The 22,825-nt window shown below is 40.3% G+C and overlaps 1 protein-coding gene across 1 annotated transcript; it reads right to left on the bottom strand.

Annotated features, from left to right (window-relative positions):
* Window positions 1-1,139: 1,139 nt before the first annotated feature.
* Window positions 1,140-8,141, bottom strand: hus1 (HUS1 checkpoint clamp component). The gene is made up of 8 exons (XM_084048875.1): window positions 7,993-8,141; window positions 6,667-6,794; window positions 5,789-5,965; window positions 5,525-5,632; window positions 4,171-4,245; window positions 3,374-3,473; window positions 2,714-2,842; window positions 1,140-1,780 (listed from the first exon to the last, which is right to left on the bottom strand). The coding sequence occupies exons 1-8, from the start codon at window positions 8,042-8,044 to the stop codon at window positions 1,686-1,688; spliced, it is 864 nt and encodes a 287-aa protein (XP_083905001.1). The 5' UTR covers window positions 8,045-8,141; the 3' UTR covers window positions 1,140-1,685.
* Window positions 8,142-22,825: the final 14,684 nt, after the last annotated feature.

Below are 22,825 nucleotides of genomic sequence, written 5' to 3'. Positions count from 1 at the left end.
TTATCAGTGATCTCCTTGACTCATTTGTCTTCTCTTCCTAATACCCTGAATGGGGGAAACAAGCCTGGTGCCACTTACCAGTGGCGGAAATAAAACAAGTATATTTACTCAAGTACTGTACAATTTTGAGGTACTTTTATGTTACTTCTTGAATATGTCAATTTTCTAATAGCCTTCGTTATATTACTCTAATACATCTCAGAGGCAAATATTGTACTTTCTACTCTACTATAATTATTGGAAATCTTCAGTTACTAGTTACTTAGTAGATTTCATTATTACAAAGCATACATTAACCACTTATGCCCTATTTTATACTTTGGCTATATTTGACTAGGTTTGACAAATTTAGGAAAATGTGAGTACTTTAGCACTGTATGTTGAATGCTGTGAAACTGTCCGTTTCAAAGTGTCTTTGAATAGTTCATGTGAGAACGGTGCAAGACAGTTCATTTCATTTTACAAATTGGATCTTCAATGGCCAACCGTGGGATTATAAATTCCATTACACTTCTAATCCCCAGAGCCTTTTCCTGTCAGTGAATGCATGCGTCATCCTTCACACATATTGAGTTACAGTATTATTAAATCAAGGCTTTATCACCAGAACAACCAATACGTAGGCTGTCCACTAAATAAATGAAGAGGACATGCATATTCCTCCATGACCTTTAAACTGTTGGAGGTGGGCAGATGCACTTTAACAATGAGTAAAGACTATCCGCCCCAAAACCTAATCAGGAGATTGGGTTCTTCACAGTATTATTAAAACATCTCTTAATTCAACAATGTGGAATATCTAAGAATACAATCGGTCCAGTTCACATTGTATCGGGAAAGCAACACATTGAGCTTGTAAATCCGCTATTTTTAATCTACCATATCACTCCAGTTCTTAAAGCTTTACACTGGCTCCCTGTATGTCAAAGAATCAATTTTCTATATGCTACTGTTGGTCTATAAAGGCTTTGAATGGTTAAGGGCCAAAATACATATAAGATATCACGATTATTACAATATGATGACATAATGTGGTCATTTTTGGTTACTATAAATGTTTTTACTTTTAGCTTTTGTATTAACAGCTTTTAGTGTACTAATTCTAGTTGTCCATTCTTCCAAGAAATGTACAGATCATATACACAAAGCAGAATGTATTACTTCTACAAAAAATATACATTGGCATCTTATTAAATTCAGTCAAGTACTGTGTATCACAATAGTACACACACACACACACACACACACACACACACACACACACACACACACACACACACACACACACACACACACACACACACACACACACACACACACACACACACACACACACACACACACACACACACACACATTACTATACTTGTGAGAACATCAACATTTTAGGACATTGTTTTTTGCTGCTCATGCAAATATTACTGTTGCATAAACCAGCACACAACAGTGCATAAATCAGGCATAACTCCCACCATGACCCCTACACCTTAACCTCTAAATGTCTAAGCCTGATCTGAATCTTTTCTTAATTGTAAGCACAAGTATCAGGAATAACGTCTATTTCTCAAATTCTACTATATTTGCGGGGACCTTTGGCCCTCACAAGTATAGTAATACAAGCGCAGACACACACACACACATTAAATAAGAAGTTGGCCTCGGTGTGTGAGAGCGGTCAGAAGATCTCAGGCTGCGCTGATGGACACAGCAGGGATGAAGTACTGCAGAGACACATCTTCATGTAGGAGGATGAGGTGGAGAATCCTCTTATGGACGATATCTGAGGAGGACAAGATGTTATAAAGTGTTATGGATGACATCTGAGGAGACGACATTTCTTAATGTTCTTAATCAGTACTTTTACAAAGACATAGGGGGAACATCTACTCGCTTTTGTATGTGACTGTGAGCCTGTAGATCTGCTATTTTCACTATTTAAAAATGTTTTTAAGGTAATAAAAGAGGAACGGTTTTGGACAGGTTTCCACCCGACAGCAACGAAATGTATTATTTATGTCCCACTGTTGTAGTCATGTGAAATTCATACAGTGAAGTTTCTAAGTGTTTTGAAATTAACCTGGACAGATGGGCTGTTTATTTCTCAGTAGAATTTGTAAGCATTCCTAACTGCTTGTTCCTTGTGTTATTTCATTCTCAAGATGTGAAAGAAAAGACATTTCTATTCTATTTTATAAAAACTTTTTTTGGAGACCTTCACATCCCTGGTTACATTTACTGCCATTTTATTGGACTGTAAATATCGTCACTGTCAGGTAGAAACCTTGCATCTTCATATGTCAACTTTTAGGTTTTTTTTCAAAAATCTGACTCAGTGTAAACTACTGCCATCTAGTGGTTAGATCAGGCACACAAGAACAGTACATTAATACTGTGTGTGTGCAGAACTAATGCAATAGTAGCACTATATACATAATTGTTAAGAACAAACTGTCAATATTTTAATTAATACATATACATTCAATATACAGTAACTTTCAATCTACAAAAACAAAACGGAAGTGGGGAGGAGGTAGGCCGTTTTCAGAGCATCTGTAAACTGAATAGCGGAAGCATTTAAAAATTGTGTGAGTCAACAGTCTAACTCGAGAGTCTAGTGTTCAGTGGACCACAATGGAAACAAGCCGTAGGCTTTTGTTGTGTTTATCCACGTTGATGTTTTTTTTTCATTGTTGTACTGTGCACGTTTACTTACTGCACATGGCTTTGGTGGGGTTGACCTGCTGCCCCACTAGGAACTGTTGGAGCTTCCTGATGTCCACCCTGGTCCACGCCATGTCCTCTGGGTCCCTGCTCCGACACTGAGACTGAGAGCCTGCTTCACCTACAAACATACAGTGGTGTAAAGTAACTAAGTACATTTACTCAAGTACTGTACTTAAGTACGCTTTTGAGGAACTTTTACTTTACTGGAGTAATTCCAATTTTCAATATTTTACTTCTACTCCACTACATCTCGGAGGCAAATATTATGCTTTTACTCCACTACAATTATTTGACAGGTTTAGTTACTTTGCAGATTTAGATTATTATCCTAAACCATACACTAACAACACTTGCGCAGAAAACCGGGTTCAAATCCGGGGTAGAAGAGGAAAGTTACACAGTGCAGCTTTAATTAAACTAAAAGATTTGATCAATAAAAAAGATTTTAAAAAGCACACAATCATCAATACTTACTAATAAAATAATAAATCCCTATTTTGGGCACGTCATTATAGTTGAAAAGTAAAATTTAAAAACTGCAAAATCCACAATTGTGACGCCATTGTACGACAAAGTATAAAAATATAAATACCAAAAATGCGGTTGTCAATTATTTTATGAATCAAAAAAGTGTATGCAGTGTATTTACCCCAGGAAGGGTTCCCAAGGTCTTTGAAGTGAGTGGTGACAGAAACCAAGTCTGTTTCTATCTTCAAGTTCATCTCCCCGTTCATGTTGACCTCAATGACCTGGTACACACACAAACACGCAGACACACGCAGCAATTAAATCCATGACTTAAAATCACATTACATAATGCTGAATATTACAATATTCCTAATGTACAGTTTGTGCTCCATTATGACTCAGAACATGTTACAGATGTGACGTGTTATGAGCTTGAAGATCTGTTATTTTCAGTGTGCGGCACTGCTATAAGTATGCTTAATAATAATAATAATAATAATACTACATAGGATTTATATATCGCTTTTCTAGGTACTCAAAGTCGCTTTACAAAGATAAGCAAGATAAGATTAGCACTTCCTCTTGCTTAACTGAACTTCACTGAACTTCAATCGCAAGTTAGATCACAAGTTTACAAGCTGTGCTTACATTTGATATAAGAATAAGATTGGGAGTAAAAATATCAAGAATTAAAACAAATATCAAGAGTTCCTAAGTTTCTTGTCTGAATAAAATATATATGAAATCGCAGCAGATATCAAATATGCATTAAAATGTATAGGAATGAGAGTGTATTCAGAGTCATATACATGAAGTGATAGTGCCAGTGTAATGGAAGCATGTAGAGCTGGGCTCTTGCTCTTGAATTTTTCAAGTATGTATGTCGATGTTTTGACAGCTGGTTTGAGAATAACTTACAACACCTGACTCCTACATAGACGGGAAGTAATCCTACACTAACAGGAAGTAATTCCCTACCAGGAAGTTGGAGAGGTTCTTCATTCTGTCTACAACATTCTTCATGGTCTTCAGCGGAGGCATATAAATACTGACCTGCAAGAAAAGATTACATTCAGTAAGCAAATTATTTTCCCCTCCGAGGGCCAAATTATGTCAAGGATATCAAGCCGAGGGCCGCCGCAAGGGGGTTGAGTTTCCACTGCTGCAGTGAAAGTTGTTTTTTATGTGAAGACAGCTCTGTTTCTGTTTATTATTGGTCGTGGTGGTGGTGGCAATACTAATAATTTGAGGGCTGGGATTATCAAGTCCTGTGTTGAGGGTCACAAAAATGTCTCAAGGCTAATTTATGCTTTGAGCAACAAATGTCGATCGACATGTCGCACGAAGAAAGTGACATTAAAACGACGAAGGGGAGTAAAACTAAAAATAGTATAAAAACAAATATAAAATATACGTAGTACGGTACATAAAGTGTGTAATAAAGATCTCAGTCTCTTATGTGAATAAGACATAAATGGTAGCCGATATCAAATATACATAAAATGTGTAGGAATGCGAGAGGTATTCACATTCATACATACAGGCGATAGTGCCCGTGTAATGTTAGCATTACGCTGTGTTTCGCGTACCTGTAGAAAAATGTTAGGTTGCACACGCCTGACGCCTTCATAAAATGTTACGTACTGTGATTGGTTGGGAAGACGCACGTCAAGACTACATCCACTTCTCCGTTTACTAGGGTTGTCCGATATTGGCTTTTTTACCGATAACCGATATACCGATATTGTCCAACTCTTAATTACCGATACCGATATCAACCGATACCGATATATGCGGGGATTATTGTGATTAGGGTAAGCTCAAATTTCATATCACACACACCATATACAGTAAAAACTCCTGTAACTTACTTATAAAGCAAAAAAAACCGATACCGATATTTTCCCGATATCAATTTTTATGCTAATATCGGCCGATAATATCGGGAGGCCGATAAAATCGGACATCCCTACCGTTTACGTTTTGTGGCAACGCTAGTCGTGTCGGTGAGTCACAGACGGTATGAATGCTCAAAACTCAGAACATTGTGAGACACGTAGTGTGACGTGTCGACACTTGGCTCTCAGCGCATAAATTGGCCCTAACACTACATATCCATACCGACTAGAGTGCTTATAAAGTAGAGTATCTTACATCAACTCTCTTACAGTACACTACATATCCATACACAGTGCTTATAAAGTAGAGTATCTTACATCAACTCTCTTACACTACATATCCATACAGAGTGCGTATAATGTAGGGTATCTTACCTCAGCTCTCTTACACTACATATCCACACAGAGTGCTTATATAAATTAGAGTGTCTTACATCAAAGTCAGGCATGCAGGGCTCTTTGAAGTCATTCCACAGTCGTCTGGGGATGACGTCCACAGGGATGTCATGAGTGACCACCCGACTGATGCTGGACAGTGTGGGCTGCAGGACACATCACACCAATCATTAGAAACATCACACCAACCTCTACAATCATCACACCAATCACGGCTAGTCTAAATATTTTGAGATGGGGGTCTGCGGCCAAATACATATTGTTGTTGTTTGGTGTAGACAGTGTAGACATGCGTTCCTCACCAGCTCAGCAGCGATGGTGAGACATGGACAGTGCTTCTTGGTCAGCTTGATCTTGACTGACTTGGCGTTTTGGGCCGTCCTCAGAGCCCGGGACAGGTTCTCTGGGGCCAGCTCCAGGCAAATCTCATTGGCCTCCGGAGACACACCCTCCAACTGGTACTCATCAAAGAAGTTGGCCTGGGGGGGGGGGGGGGGGGGAGAGAGAGAGAGAGAGAGAGAGAGAGAGAGAGACATTTGCTGCCATTTGTCCGAATGGTTTTATACCAAGTGAGAATGCAAAACATGAAATATTGCTTCCATTTGTTTCAAAAGTTTATCCCAAGCTAACCTTTGCTTATGTGTATATAAATTATATGCAACTATTTCTGACAGCAAATGCAAAAATCTTATGGTTTTGCAAGCTAGTTTTTTTCCTAAACTGCAATGCAACACAGCTCTGTTTGCACATTTATTTTTCTACAAGAGCTTGTAGGTCTGCTATTTTTGGTGAGCTACACCAAGCATTGTGCAACATAATTAATAATAAATGAATCTTCAGTGACCAATTGTCCTGCTGTGACTGAGACTCATATTTACGAATCACATTTGAATCACATTTGAATCACATTTCAAACCAGTCTAGGAATTTGGTTAAAATATGATTTGCTACACAATCAGTTTCCACGTGTTTTGTTTGCTGTTCAGTCTTGATTAAACCAATTTGATCCAAATCTGGATAGGCCAAAATGTTGATATGAACGTAGCAATTTACAATTAAGGCATTAAACATGAGAACAAATGACCACGGTATGTCTGTATGGTCGTCATATCTAGGTAAGTTGCTAGCATCAATCCAACAGAACATAGCCTTGCATTCATTTCTCCCAGCCCTAGTTTACCTGTAACAGTTCACACCACATGCTGACCCCTCCGCTGTCCACTTTACTGGACAGAATGAAGAACAGGTTGTCAGGAGTCATCCTCAGCACACACGACTTGGTCAGCTTGGCGATGGTGTTGACGACACCTTCCAGTTACAAAAAAAGAAGCACTTTGACACATTAAAACCTGGGCGTTAGCGTTGGCTATTCAAAAATAGCAGATATAAAATCTCACAGCACAGCACCAACATTTTTAATTTTTTTCGTATTATTTGTATGTTAAAAACATTATTCTCACAGCGTCTGCTAAATCTAATGAATAAATTGTAAAATGGTAAATTGCAATAGGAATATTTCCAATTTTCTGTACTTTGACTTCTGCTCCACTACATCTCAGAGGCAAATATTATACTTTTACTCCACTACAATTATATGAAAACTTTAGTTACTACTAGTTACTTTGTAGATTTTGATTATTATTACAAAACATACATTAACCACTTCAGCCCTATATACATTTCAACCATTTGAAAATAGTAGATCTACTGTACAAGCTCACAGTGTGTCGCGATGCGACAAAAGATTGCTATACATTGTATGTATGAAAACTGGGGAAATGGGACCTTATCTGCATAATGCGTACCCTTACTTTTGGTACTTTAAGTACATTTGGGTCCCCTCCCCAGCTATTCAGCTAAGTACTTAATATAGCATCACAATCATTTTTAACACTTTAACCTTTTATACTTTGGCTATTCAAAAATAGGAGATCTACAAGCTCATATAGTGCCACGCTATGAGCTTGTAGATCTGCTATTTTTTCAAAGATCTTGAACATTTTGGGGCATTTTTAACACAAATCTTTTCCCCTGGGGGGTCCCTGGCAAAACACATTTTCAGATGGGGGTCCCTGGCACAACATATTGTCAGATGGGGGTCCCTGGCATAACATATTTTCAGATGGGGGTCCCTGGCACAACAGGGTCCTTTTGACATGAAAAGGTTTGAGAACCACTGTTTTAAATCCTTAAAAACCTTCAGTGTTGTTTATTCTGTTCTGGAGCTCAGGTAGGACTCTGTTTTAATCATACTTGTTGCTTGATGTCATGATTGCGGTGGTGGAAAAAGTACAAAAATTCTTTACTTAAGTAAAAGTACCAATACTGCGATATGGAAATACTCTGTTCCAAGTGAAAGTCCATTCAAAATGTACTTTAGTAAAAGTACGTACTTTAGTAAAAGTACAAAAGTATTGGCATCAAAATGCAATTAAAGTACCAAAAGTTATTGTACTAAAAACCTTCACAATAAACACAATAAATGTGGTAATAAGTAATAACTCACGTGTGAAGTGACCCAGACATCCCACGTCGATCATCTTGGCTCTGAACTTCATGTTTAATGATGGTTTAATGTGTTTTAATCATAAATAAATGTGATTCTAAAGCTTTGTTATTCTTTCACAAGTTCACTTGTCTGTCGTCGTCGGCGGGTTTGTTTTTGAAGATGCACCATTTCCTGTTCCGATCGTGCTTAAGATCCGGCAGAAACAACGACCACAAGAGCTGTGAAACATTGGTTCCTTCCTCCTCCTCACGGTGGTTCTGCTTCTGTGACGCAGCAGAATAAGATAAAGATAAATAAATTAAAGTCCACGAAAACTAGAATACAAAAATATATAATCATTCCAGTTAACTGAAATAAAAATAAGGCTTTGCAAAAAAATGAAATAATGAAAAAATATTTTGGATTTTTTTATTTGATTTTGATTGATTGATTGATTGATTGATTGATTGATTGATTGATTGATTGATTGATTGATGGATTGAATATTTTATAAGGGGTTTGCAAAAAAAGCACAGGAAAGTACAGTTCAATACAAGGTCTGTTAAGAGGATTTTAAACCCAAGAAACCCTATGGCTAAAATGTCATCAACACATTGATGGACACTCTCCAGTGGGACAGAAAGCACTGAGCAGACATTGATAACATGATACCATTTAAGCCATTTAGACCTGTTGTAATATGTGTTTATACCTTTGATGCCGAGAACGAGTTTATGTCATTGTATAGTATTTATTTCTCAGCCTCTGTAGCAGATAGACACAGAAAATAACATTTGAGAGCTTAAACCTGCATGGCTATGAATAACAATAACCAAAGAAAAATTTAAAGCAAATACATTCCACAAATCACTTTATGTCTGTCTTGAAAATTGTATAGATTTGTTTTAATGAACATTAGGGCTAATTAAAGTGATTTTCTGTCAAAAGTTTAAGCTCCACAATGTTTTTATTTCATGTTGCCATCTGCTGCATATATTTCTATTTTCACTCTAATGTAGGCCTGCTGACCGGCCTGCTCATACTTATGTGTTTTTTTCCATTTCAGATTATAGCCGTGGGTAGGGGTGCTGAGGGGGCTGCAGCACCCCCTGAAAATAATGTATGAAAAATATTTTTTTGCATGATGTGCCTGTTGTTGTTGGTCGTTATTTGGGGGGGATAGTGCAATATGTGTTCTGGAACAGAATTAAAGTAACAAAAAAAAAACGCCCACAGCACCTGTACCCTATAACGTCTTCCCACGGCCCTGTTTACTGGGTGTTGTTCCGTTTACAGATTAATTAGATTATTAGGTGTTGATAACAGTTTCCTGTTACGTTGGACAGAAACCACATCCTTATGAAAAGATAACGTTGAAGAGGACAGCTGACGTGTCCTAAACACAGAGATATAGACACGTGTTCAGTGAAGATCCAGTTCACACTAAAGTGAGACTGCATCCACCCATCCATCCATCCATCCATCCATCCATCTGTCCATCTTCAACCGCTTATCCGGAGTCGAGTCACGAGGGCAACAGTTCCAGCAGAGAGCTCCAGACTTCCCTTTTCCCGAGCATCATTCGCCTTTTCCTCTTGGGGCACTGATCCCAAGGCGTACCAAGGCCAGTGCCTCTGGAGACAAACATGCATCTAACGGTGTTCTTTATTCTGTTGTGGAGCTCAGGTAGGACTCTGTTTTAATCATACTTGTTGCTTGATGTCATGATTGCAGTGGTGGAAAAAGTACAACAATTCTTTACTTAAGTAAAAGTACCAATACTTTTAATTCGAAGTAAAAGTCCAGAATTCAAAATGTACTTTAGTAAAAGTACAAAAGTATTGGCATCAAAATGCACTTAAAGTACCAAAAGTAATTGTACTAAAATATTTGCAAATAGCAGATCTACAAGCTCACAACGCGCCGCATCGCAACGTGTTGTGAGCTTGTAGATCTGCTATTTGCAATTAGCCTAGGTATAAAATAGGGCTATCTTGGTTAATGTATGTCTTATAATGTAATCATTTATATGTCTGAAAAGGAACTAGTAACTAAGTTTTCAAATAATTGTAGTGGAGTAAAAGTACCATATTTGACTCTGAGATGAAGTGGAGTAGAAGTAAAAGTATTGGAAATTGGAAATACTCAAGTAAAGTACAAATACCTCAAAATTGTACTTAAGTACAGTACTTGAGTAAATGTACTTAGTTAATTTTCACCACTGGATACGTGTTGCGCAGTGTGCACATACACACATAGATAATATGCTCACAGCACCTACGATACTGTTTTCTGAACATTCGACTTCTGAACAGTTTCTACCCGGCTACCAATAGACTGTTGAGCAAGGCATGAACACCTGCATACTGTATGACGCTAATGTTTTTAAATATCCTTGGTACTGTATATACCTGCGTTCACACTCGCTATTTTTATAGATGTATATATTTTTTACTGTTCTATTTAACTTGAACTATTTTTACTTTCCTACCTCTCTTTCCCTTTGCCCTCACTCTACCTCTATCCACTCTCTTCTCACAAAATATTACAAATCGATGGAGCACGCACGAAAAAAAAAATTTCACCCACTGCATTATATGTAAACTGTAAAAAAAAAAACGATGATAGTGATCTCTATGTCCTCTTAATTTCATCTGTTATTGGACAAAAGTCACTAGTCACTGATCACTGGCCACAATGTAAAATGAACAAGGCTAGATGCATGTTCTTAATCAACACTTTAGGTTAGACATAATTTGGTGTCATAGGTTTTAACCCCTGGGTTGCGTGACAACCAATTAGCCAATTACAATGTGAGTGTCCCAAACAAGAAGAAACGAAGAACATCATGTCCTGTATGTCAACACATAAACCAGGCTGCTGTAACTGATAGAGAGGATCCATGTACTCTGTTACACTCAAACTTATTCCTTTTACTATTATTCTTCAGGTCTCCAGACACAACCAACACACCACACAACAGGTAAACAAATAAAAAAGTGGCTTTTTTTCAATTCAACAATTCAACAATATTCAACAATAATATTACTATTTTTTTGTTTGTTTTACTGTTTATTCTATTGTCTCTGTACAGAGTCTGAATATATCAGGTTGGTGAACGGAAGCCGTCAGTGTGCTGGTATAGTGGAGATGAAACACCAGGGAGAGTGGAGACTGTTAAATGGTGTTGTAGACGGGAATCTGAAGTCAGCATCTGTAGTGTGCGGACAGCTGGACTGTGGCTCAGCTGTTGCAGAAGAATCGCTTTATGGTCGTACAAGTCCACCTGCATGGGGTCCTCTCAAGGTAATCTGTTCAGGTAACAATGACTTCAACAATTCCATCCATCCACCTTGCGTCTGTGAAGGGCACAATGATGTACATTTGTTCTGTTGTTTTGTATATTGTATAAATAATAATATCTCTCTCTCTCTCTCTCTCTCTCTCTCTCTCTCTCTCTCTCTCTCTCTCTCTCTCTCTCTCTCTCTCTCTCTCTCTCTCTCTCTCTCTCTCTCTCCCTCCCCCTCCCTCCAGGGTCTGTGAGGTTGGTGAATGGGACTAGTTTGTGTTCAGGCAGAGTGGAGGTGAAGTCTAATCAGTCGTGGGTCTCAGTGTGTGAAGGAGACTTTGACCAGCAGGATGCACAGGTGCTCTGTAGGCAGCTTGGCTGTGGAGCTCCTTCAGTCCTCCAGGGGGCGCTCTATGGAGAAGTGAGGGCTCCAATGTGGACCAAAGAGTTCTTGTGTGAAGGCAAGGAGTCTGTTCTCCTGGACTGTAGAACCTCAGACTCAACTAGAAACACCTGCTCACCTAAGAAGACTGTTGGACTCACCTGCTCAGGTAAAAGACAAACACTTTAGGTTTGGATTACTATTTTATAATCAAAGAAATATTTGCTTTTTTCTTTTACTGTTTATTCTATTGTCTCTGTACAGAGTCTGAATATATCAGGTTGGTGAAAGGAAGCCGTCAGTGTGCTGGTATAGTGGAGATGAAACACCAGGGAGAGTGGAGACTGTTAAATGGTCTTGTAGACTGGAACTGGAAGTCAGCATCCGTAGTGTGCGGACAGCTGGACTGTGGCTCAGCTGTTGCACAAGAATCGTTTTATGGTCCTATAAATCCACCTAATTGGGGTCCTATCAAGGTAATCTGTTCAGGTAACAATGACTTCAACAATTCCATCTATCCATCCATCCACCTTGCGTTTGTGAAGGGCACAATGATGTACATTTGTTCTGTATGTTTTTAATGAGTGTATGGACGACTTAACTATGATCATTTGTTCTGAGAGGTTCAAAGAAAAACGTATTAGCCACTAAATTAAGTTAAAATGACAGAGTTTAGAAACACCAAAAACGAAACGAACAGAAATGTGAACATTTTTGAATAATCCCTTAGATTTTTCACATAATGTATTTTTCAGGATGATCTCTCTCTCTCTCTCTCTCTCTCTCTCTCTCTCTCTCTCTCTCTCTCTCTCTCTCTCTCTCTCTCTCTCTCTCTCTCTCTCTCTCCCTCCAGGGTCTGTGAGGTTGGTGAATGGGACTAGTTTGTGTTCAGGCAGAGTGGAGGTGAAGTCTAATCAGTCGTGGGTCTCAGTGTGTGAAGGAGACTTTGACCAGCAGGATGCACAGGTGCTCTGTAGGCAGCTTGGCTGTGGCGCTCCCTTAGTCCTCCAGGGGGCGCTCTATGGAGAAGTGAAGGCTCCAATGTGGACCAAAGAGTTCTTGTGTGAAGGCAATGAGTCTGTTCTCCTGGACTGTAGAACCTCAGACTCAAATAGAAACACCTGCTCACCTAACAAGACTGTTGGACTCACCTGCTCAGGTAAAAGACAAACTACACTTTAGGTTTGGATTACTATTTTATAATCAAAGCAGTATTAGTTTGTATTTTCTTTCTTTTTTTTTTCTTTTTACAGTTTATGATATTGTGTCTGTACAGAGTCTGGATATATCAGGTTGGTGAACGGAAGCCGTCAGTGTGCTGGTATACTGGAGATGAAAATCCAGGGACAGTGGAGACTGTTAAGTGGTGTTGTAGTCTGGAACTGGAAGTCAGCATCTGTAGTGTGCAGACAGCTGGACTGTGGCTCAGCTGTTGCACAAGAATCGGGTTATGGTCCTATAAGTCCACCTGCATGGGGTCCTCTCAAAACCTGTGTTGGATCTGAGTCTTCACTGAGGGAGTGTGGACTAGCTGAGAGAAGTGAGAAATTGCCCTTCAGACTGGAAGTGATCTGTTCAGGTAACACATTTATTCAACAATTCCATCCATCCATCCATCCATCCACCTTGTGTTTGTGAAGGAAACAATTATGTACATTTGTTCTTTATGTTTTTTTAATGAGTGTATGGAGGACGTAACTATGATAATTTGTTCTGACAGGTTCAAAGAAAAACGTATTAGCCACTAAATTAAGTTAAAATTACAGAGTTTAGAAACAACAAAAATGAAACAGACATAAATTTAAACTTTTTGAATAATCCCTTACATTTTTGCACATCGTTTATGTTTCAGGTTTTCAGGTTTTCACGCAAATAAAGTGTTACTGAAAATAATCTCTTTTTCTCTCCACCTTGCGTTTGTGAAGGGCACAATGATGTACTTTTGTTCTGTTGTTTTGTATATTGTATATATAATAATCTCTCTCTCTCTCTCTCTCTCTCTCTCTCTCTCTCTCTCTCTCTCTCTCTCTCTCTCTCTCTCTCTCTCTCTCTCTCCCCCTCCTTCCAGGGTCTGTGAGGTTGGTGAATGGGACTAGTTCGTGTTCAGGCAGAGTGGAGGTGAAGTCTAATCAGTCGTGGGTCTCAGTGTGTGAAGGTGACTTTGACCAGCAGGATGCACAGGTTGTCTGTAGGCAGCTTGGCTGTGGAGCTCCTTCAGCCATCCAGGGGGCGCTCTATGGAGAAGTGAAGGCTCCCATGTGGACCGAAGAGTTCTTGTGTGAAGGCAATGAGTCTGTTCTCCTGGACTGTAAAACCTCAGACTCAACTAGAAACAGCTGCTCACCTAACAAGGCTGTTGGACTCACCTGCTCAGGTAAAAGACAAACACTTTAGGTTTGGATTACTATTTTATAATGAAAGCAATATATATATATATTACTGCTTATTCTATTGTCTCTGTACAGGGCCTGATGATGTCAAGTTGGTGGGAGGAACCAGTCACTGTAATGGTAGACTGTGGATTAAACGCCGGGAGACCAGTGGAGACCAGTGGAGACCAGTGGGTGATCAAGCGAGGACATGGAGCATGGAGTTATCATCTGTAGTGTGTAGACAGTTGGACTGTGGCTCTGCTGTTTCAACAGAAGTTATGGTTGATTCTACAGATCAACTTACATTTTGGGTTTACTCTTCTTCCTGTGATGGGTCTGAATCTTCACTGAGGGAGTGTGGAAGAACGGTGATTTATTATACCTCCGACAGGCAGGAGTTGATCTGTTCAGGTAAGAAGCAGGCATCAACAACGACACAATGGCAGTGTCACATTAAGTCTGTATGTCCGTCTGCCCTGACCAATGATGGGCCGCCGCCATTTATTTTATTTTAATAATAAAAAAAGTATTTGATCTCTTTAACATCATCTACTATGTTCTGTCTTGTTACAGATCTGCTGAAACCCTCCATAAAGGTGGTTTCTGAGGGCCTGCAGCAGGGGCTGCTGTTGATGGAGGGTTCCAACTTCACCATCAGCTGCTCCATCAAGCCACAGTACCCAGGAGGCTCCTTTCACCTCACCTTCACTGGATCCAACACAACAGACAACCACACCCAGACAGCTGTCAATCACTCTGCCGACTTCCTGTTTCCTGCAGCAGACCACACCCACCAAGGAAACTACAGTTGTTTTTATCACAATGTTTCTAATCATAACTTCTCCTCTCAGAGTGAGCTCCTCTCTCTCACTGTCCTAGGTAGGTGTCTGTCTGTCTGTCTGTCTGTCCGTCCGTCCGTCCGTCCGTCCGTCAGAAGCATGATTGATTGATTGATTCCTCAGTTTAGGGTCAGACAATGGCCAGGTAATTGGTCACTGATCAAAACTAAATATTTTTTAGTGTTCAGTAGTAATTAAGGTTTCGAGAGCCTATCAGGCTTCGAAGCCTTATTGCATTCCTTGGCTTTCACTATTATTATTATTATTATTAAGGTTTCGAGAGCCTATCAGACTTCGAAGCCTTATTGGGATACTAGGCTTTCTTTATTATTATTAAGGTTTCGAGAGCCTATCAGACTTCGAAGCCTTATTGGGATACTAGGCTTTCTTTATTATTATTAAGGTTTCGAGAGCCTATCAGGCTTCGAAGCCTTATTGGGATACTAGGCTTTCTTTATTATTAAGGTTTCGAGAGCCTATCAGGCTTCGAAGCCTTATTGCATTCCTTGGCTTTCACTATTATTATTATTATTATTATTAAGGTTTCGAGGCCTATCAGGCTTCGAAGCCTTATTACATCTCTACACTTTCATTATTCTTCCGCCGCTTTTGGCAGTTCTGGCCTAACCGCGTGGTCACTTTTTATGAAATTCGGCAATATGGTAGAGGGCTATGCCAAACGGCGAAGACCCGAAACTCACAACCATCGGCCAAAGGGTGGCGCTGTAGCACTCAATTGAAATATGTCAACTTTGAACAGGTACAACTCATGCCCTGTTTGACCTACAGCCATGAGACTTCAATGCACACATGCGTTTCCTCATGCCTAACAACTTTCACTGTTTGACTTTTGACCTCTGACCTTTAGATCTCCCACCATTTCGAATTCTATGAAAAGCAGTAAAAAGCAGTAAAAATCTAACTCCTCCTGGGATTTTTGAGCAATCTGTACGAAACTGTCTACACATGAACTTTGGACCAATGCCGACAGACGTGAGCAAGCGGATTTTCCATAAGTGAAAACGTTAAGCTTTTATAAGCCAATGAAAATTGCAGTTTTATGACAATTATTCATCTGCCCCTAACTCATACATGCAGACTCACATTTGTTTGACACTTTGCAATATTGTAGAGGGTCATTCCAGGTATCACTGAAACCAATCTTACTCCAATTGGTCAAAGGGGGGCGCTATAGCAATTTTTTGAAAATGCAAGCTTTAAACAGGCAAAAGTCATGCCTCGTTTGGCCGACAGCCGTTAAACCTGCTTACACATGTGCCTTGACTCATGAGGAACACATGTATCACTTTGACCAGTAAGCTCTGCCCTTAGATTGTCTGCAATTTTGAGCAGTTTGAAAAACATTTAAACCAAGGATTTCTGAGCAATTTGCATGAAACTGTGTCAAATAAATGTGTCAAGCCCTTTTTCACAGGTTCAGGTGTGTTGGTTCAATAGCTTGATCGCTTAATCATCTGCCTTGAAACCACAGGGTTGCCGGTTCGAATCCCACCTCATGTAGACTTCATTATAATTGCATTGCACACAACATGACTGTATCAATGAATGCATGTGCAATTGTTAAAGATAACGAGAAATGCATACTTGAAAGTAGTTATTTTCAATGTATGACGTACTTCATTCGCCCTTTTGTTTTGTTTTGTTAGATTCGCCTTGCTCACTGTCTGATGCTGTGGATTCAATAGCTCCACCAGTAGAGTGTGAGCCTCATGTGCCGAAGGTCCCTGGTTCAAATCCCACTGATTACAGTTTACATTTAAATTGCATTGTACAAAACATGACCCTGTTAATTCAGACATGTGCAACTTTTAAACAATAACATGAAATGCCTTTTTGAGACTAGTTGTTTTTTTATGTACAACATACTTTCTTGTGAAAATAGCCAATCTACAATCTCACAACTTTTCAGATAGCAACACATTGTCAGCTTGTAGATCAACTATTTTCACTAGTTTCCATTCCAAGAACACAAAACAAAACTTTATTGCTAAATATTTGTCAACCAGTAATCTAGAGTAGTTAGCAAAACAGAGGCTTGGTTCATAACGGACTGAAAAACCTATAGATATCAACAGACACCATCAGGGAGGCCATATTTCTAGCTCAATAAGAAGAGAGGCAGCCTGTGAATCCATAGGTCGCTGGTTTGATCCCTGTCCCCAACAATGCATTGAGGTGATCATTATTTGGAATTCTTACTTTGTTACAAACATACTCCTGGTAGCCTGTCTGTCTGTCTGTCTGTCTGTCTGTCTGTCTGCCTCTCTCTCACTCTGTCACTGTCTGTCTGTCTGTCTGTCTGTCTGTTTGCCTCTCTCTCTCTGTGTGTGTCTGTCTGTCTGTCTCTCTCTCACTCTGTCACTGTCTGTCTGTCTGTCTGTTTGCCTCTCTCTCTGTGTCTGTCTGTCTGCCTCTCTCTCACTCTGTCTGTCTGTCTATCTATCTGTCTGTCTGTCTGTCTGTCTGTCTGACTGCCTCTCTCTCACTCTGTGACTTTCTGTCTGTCTGTCTCTCTCTCATTCTGTCACTGTCTGTCTGTTTGTCTGCCCCCCCCCCTCTCTCTCTCTCTCTCTCTCTCTCTCTCTCTCTCTCTCTCTCTCTCTCTCTCTTTCTACCTCTCTCTCTCTCTCTCTCTCTCTCTCTCTCTCTCTCTCTCTCTCTCTCTCTCTCTCTCTCTCTCTCTCTCTCTCTCTCTCTCTCTCCTTTTCTCGAAACCGCTCATTGCTGCTTGCAGCTATATTTATGTTTGTAATTGGTTTATTTTCAACATGTTTGATCTCTCTAACATCTTCCTTACGATGTTTACATATCTGCTTTTTCAACCAATCACCTCTGTCTTGTTTCAGCTCCACTCTTTGAGCCAAACATCACGCTCTGCCCCTCCACAAAGGGGGTTTCTGAGGGCCTGCAGCAGGGGCTGCTGGTGATGGAGGGTTCCAACTTCACCATCAGCTGCTCCACCCAGCCACAGTATCCAGGAGGCTCCTTTCACCTCACCTTCACTGGATCCAACACAACAGACAACCACACCCAGACAGCTGTCAATCACTCTGCCGACTTCCTGTTTCCTGCAGCAGACCACACCCACCAAGGAAACTACAGTTGTTTTTATCACATCAATGTTTCTAAACATAACTTCTCCTCTCAGAGTGAGCTCCTCTCTCTCACTGTCCTAGGTATTTATCTGTATGTCTGTCTGTCTGTGCAGTCTCACTATCCAAACAACTATTCCACAATCTCTGAATGCTATATAGAGTCTGGAACTACGCCTCCCGAAATCCGAGAGAGGAAACTGGCACTTCCGTTCACGAAAATATATTTTAAAATATTTTTACATTTTACTTTTTAATTTCCATTTCTGCTAAGCAGCAAGCTAAATACACTTAGATGATTTGTATTTATATTAGGATAAATGTGCGCGACTTTAAAGACTAAACAGAAGTCGGGAGGAGGCTTCACATCCGGTTTATATTCTGCTCATGATCAGAGCTTCCGAGTCCCAGACTGTATGACCGGAAACATTTGAAAATTGTTGGAGGCAACAGTCTGGCCACGCGAGACTAGTGTCTGTCTGTGTGTCTGTCTGTCTGTCTGTCTGTCCGTCCGTCCGTCCGTCCATCAGAAGTATGATTGATTGATTGATTCCCTCAGTTTAGGGTCAGACAATGGCCAGGTCATTGATCAAAACTAAATATTTTTGAGTGTTCAGTAGTAATTATGTTTGTAATTGGTTTATTTTCAACATGTTTGATTTCTCTAACATCTTCCTTACGATGTTTACATCTGCTTTTTCATCCAATCGCCTCTGTCTTGTTTCAGCACCACTCTCTAAGCCAAACATCACGCTCTGCCCCTCCATAAAGGGGGTTTCTGAGGGCCTGCAGCGGGGGCTGCAGCTAGAGGAGGGTTCCAACTTCTTCACCATCAGCTGCCTCACCCAGCCACAGTATCCAGGAGGCTCCTTCCACCTCACCTTCACTGGATCCAACACAACACACGACCGCACCCAGCCTGCTGTCAATCACTCTGCCGACTTCCTGTTTCCTGCCGCAGACCACACCCACCAAGGAAACTACAGCTGTGTCTATCACGTCACTGTTTCGTCTCATAATTTAACTTCTGAGAGTCAGTTCCTCTCTCTTACTGTGAAAGGTAACCTGGTAACATGAAATCGACGTATCGAATCATAATATGAAACTCAGTAAAACAGGCAAACACATGAATGTGACTTGAATTTAGACATTTAAACGACCACTTCACCCATTTTCAACCATATCTTCGTATAATTGGTCCTCACTAATGCTCATTATAAGATGGCATCATTTCTGTCTACTCACTCTGTGTGTCTCAGGGGAGGTCTGTGAACGGCTCAGAAACCTGCCTACCAGTGACATCATTGGCAGGCAGCCTTGGTAATTTCAAACAAGCAGGTGTTATTATTCATTTTATTTATTTTTTTAATGCAAGAAGAATGGCCTCTATTTCAGCATGTTAACTTTCCAGGAAGAGAAAGGCTGTAGTTTCTATTAGCTTGGAATCCCCATCGATGATGTCATTGGTAGGCAGACTTCCGAACTGTCCGCTGTCCACCAATGAGACAAAGAGTGAGTGTGTGTCATCTTTTAATGAGCATCAGTGAGGACCAATTATAAGTGAATTCTATTGAATCAAGCCTTTTCATTGAAAGCTTTCCCTTACATGATGTTTGGTGATGTTCTTATCCCAACATATTTTTCTCACAGCCTCTCAGCTGACCTCTAACATCATCAGAGTTACAGTCGCAGCGTTCCTGCTGCTGCTGTTGATGCTGGTACTAAGTGTCCTCTATCATCTTTCGAGGGTAATTATACATCTTTATTTAATGACAGACTGGAATGTAAATGTAGTTACACTGTTTTGATTGAACCCATTTAGACCGGGAAAGAATCTGTGTCTTTTTTTAGATTTCTTTGGCTATTCAAAAATAGCAGATCTACAAGCTCATAGCGTGGCGAGTGCCGTGCTATGAGCTTGTAGATCTGCTATTTTTGAAAAATAGTGAAAATTTGAGCAAATCTTTGAATATATATATTTTTGGTCCTGGGTTCGATTCCCGCCAGGGACGCTGTGGGTCCTGGGGGCGTGTCTTCTCCTCCGCGTCATCAGCGCCCATACCCTAGGTGGGGGTTGGCGAAAGGGCCCACTCTGTGTGGAGTTTGCATGTTCTCCCCGTGTCTCCTAGGGTAGTTAATACCCTCACAAAAACATGTAGTAATCCTGGTCACTATACTGCCTCCCCCTGGTCAGCCGGGGCGCCTGATGGAGGGGAAGGGAACTGGTTGGAATAACGTGCTCCTTCCACGCGCTACGTCCAACCAGGGAAACTCCCCCCTGTCGGGTGACAAGAAGGTCAGTTGGCTCTCATGCATTGAAGGAGGCATGAGCTCGGCCCTGGCCTCCCTAGGCTGGTGGGGGGAGTGTAGTGCCCAGGATCACTTAGCAAATTGGCACCGGGTGAAAAAAGGGTTACAAAATCGTGGGACAAAAAATTTAAAAGAAAAAAAATATATATTTTTTTGGAAAGCAAACATTTTTTAACTCAAGTCTTTGCTTCTGGGCGATTCTACAAATGTCTTCTAAATCCTAACAGTTTTTTGAAAAAAATGTTGTGGTACTTTTTCATGTCAAGGACCTCCAAAATTATATGAATTTTGCCCCCATCTCAGATATTTTGTTCCAGGGACCCCCAGAAGTTGTAACAGAGTTAAAGTATTTGCTATGGAAAAATAGATTCAAAGATTTGCACACACACTCGGTGCCGCTCTATGAGCTTGTACAGTAGATCTGCTATTTTTGAATAGCCAAAGAAATCTTAAAATTACACAGATGCGTTCTCGGTCTGAAAGGGTTAAGACAGCCAGTTATGATCCAGTAAGTGAAAAATGGGTGCTGTGTTTATTCCAGGCCACCAGGGCGCGGGATGCGGGAGAGGAGAACATTGAGATGGTTTATTATAACATTGTTGGTTCCGGTGCTGAGGCTGGACAGAGTGGAGATGCAGGAGTCCAGGACACAGAGATCGACCACCTGTATGAGAATGTTCCCTAAGGCAGTGGTTCCCAAACATTTTAGCACAAGAAATATGATGTCTCCCCGGGACCCAAACTAGCGAAAATGGTAGATCTACAAGCTCACAACTTGGCACAGTTTTTCATTTATGATAAATTGTGATTTTGAAAATATTTTTTAAGTGATAATAATTAAAAACAAAATGTAGGAAATTAAATAAAATTGATATTTACTCACGACCCATACAAAATGAGTCTGCAATCCAAAAATAGGTCCTGTCCCGGCTGTTTGGGAAACACTGCCCCACAAGGAGCTCCTGAAGCTGCATGGACCGAGTGAAGAGGCGGATCATCTGTATCATCTCTCATCCAACACGAAACTGTACATCACCTCAGTCACGGTGTGAACATTAACATAACCGGGTGCTCTGGTGTCACAGGGGTGAAGCTGTCCGCCACCGCGGAGTCTAGGGGTTCAAATCCACAGCGTTGCATCCGGCTTGATATACAGTATACTAGAACTGTATATATGCAAACACAATTGGTTGTGTTCGTGGGAGGGATGGTATACCTGTCAATGGGGGGTGTTGGTGATAACAGGACACAAAAGGAATTTTGCCAATTGTATATGTATAGAAGATGTACAAAAGATAATTTGAAAATAGCAGATCTACAAGCTCACAATGTGTTGCGATGTGACGCATTGTGAGCTTGTAGATCGGCTATTTCAAATGGCCGATATGTACATAGGGTTGAAGTGGTTAAGGTATGTTTTGGAATAATAATCATATTATATACTCAAGTACAGTAGCAGTACTGTACCTAAAAATTGTACTTAAGTATAAAGTAGTTGAGTAAATGTACTTAGTTACTTTACACCACTACTTGTAAGCCAATGCATAGGCCTACTGTACCTTTATATGGACTCTGGTGCTTTCAGGTTATTTATAATACATAGGCCTACAGTACCTACCTTTATATGGAGTTTGGTGCTGTCAGGTTATTTAGAGCTACTGTACATTTTAACCATAGTGTTGTTAAGAAATACACTGTGATGAAGTTGAGAAATAAACAAGCAGCAGTTGTTTACTATACAATGTTTAAGCTCTATTGTGTGATGATCAGTCAAACAGTGATAAATATGAAATGTTAAAACAAGCTAGCTCCACCATTCATTCACACATGATGACAAACTGACTACAGCAGCCAAACAGAGGCACAGGACGACTTCACCGCTTTTCAACCTATCTTCATATAATTGGTCCTCACTAATACTCATGATAAAATGGTACCATTTTTTTCTACTCGGTCTGTGTCTCAGAGGAGAGCTGTGGACAGTTCAGAGTCCCGTCTACCAGTGACATCATCAATGGGGAATCCAAGCTAATAGAAACTGCAGGCTTTCTATTCCTGGAAAGTTGCAATGCAATAAAAGAAGCCATTGTTCTCGTGTTAATAAAAATAAAAATAAAAAATGTGAAATCTTGTTGGAAAAAAAAATCATGCCTAACGATGATGTCACTGGTAGACGGGTTTCTGAACTGTCCACAGCCCTCCTATGAGACACAGACCAAGTAGAAAAAAATGGTACCATTTTATCATGAGCATTAGTGAGGACCAATTATATGAAGATAGGTTGAAAAGCGGTGAAGTCGTCCTTTAACCACTTTACCTGGAATCAATATTTAAGCCATGTCATAATTAGTCTCGCGTAGCCAGACCCAACAGAAAATGAAAAACAGCGACCTCTGCTGTTTGTAATATTGTCTGTGGGGTCTGGCCGGAGGCAAATGGAACACCAGTGCGCAGGGAAACCGGGGTTTCATGTCTGCCTTCAGCGCATCACTTCCGGTTGGTGCGACTATGTTTTCATTCCCACTAACAATATTTCTACACGGAAC

The sequence above is a fragment of the Gymnoscopelus microlampas genome (assembly GCF_963454915.1).
Source record: "Gymnoscopelus microlampas genome assembly, chromosome: 22".
NCBI lineage: Eukaryota > Metazoa > Chordata > Actinopteri > Myctophiformes > Myctophidae > Gymnoscopelus > Gymnoscopelus microlampas.
The sequence above is the reverse complement of the archived record's forward strand: the minus strand, read 5'-3'. Positions and strand labels throughout refer to the sequence as shown.

Coding starts and splice junctions, on each gene's coding strand:
- hus1 (XM_084048875.1), bottom strand. CDS start 8,044: ATGAAGTTCAGAGCCAAGATGATCGACGTGGGATGTCTGGGTCACTTC. Junction 5,966..6,666: donor TGTGGTGTGAACTGTTACAG/GTAAACTAGGGC, acceptor CCCCCCCCCCAG/GCCAACTTCTTTGATGAGTA. Junction 1,781..2,713: donor CCCCACCAAAGCCATGTGCA/GTAAGTAAACGT, acceptor TGTCCTCCTCAG/ATATCGTCCATAAGAGGATT.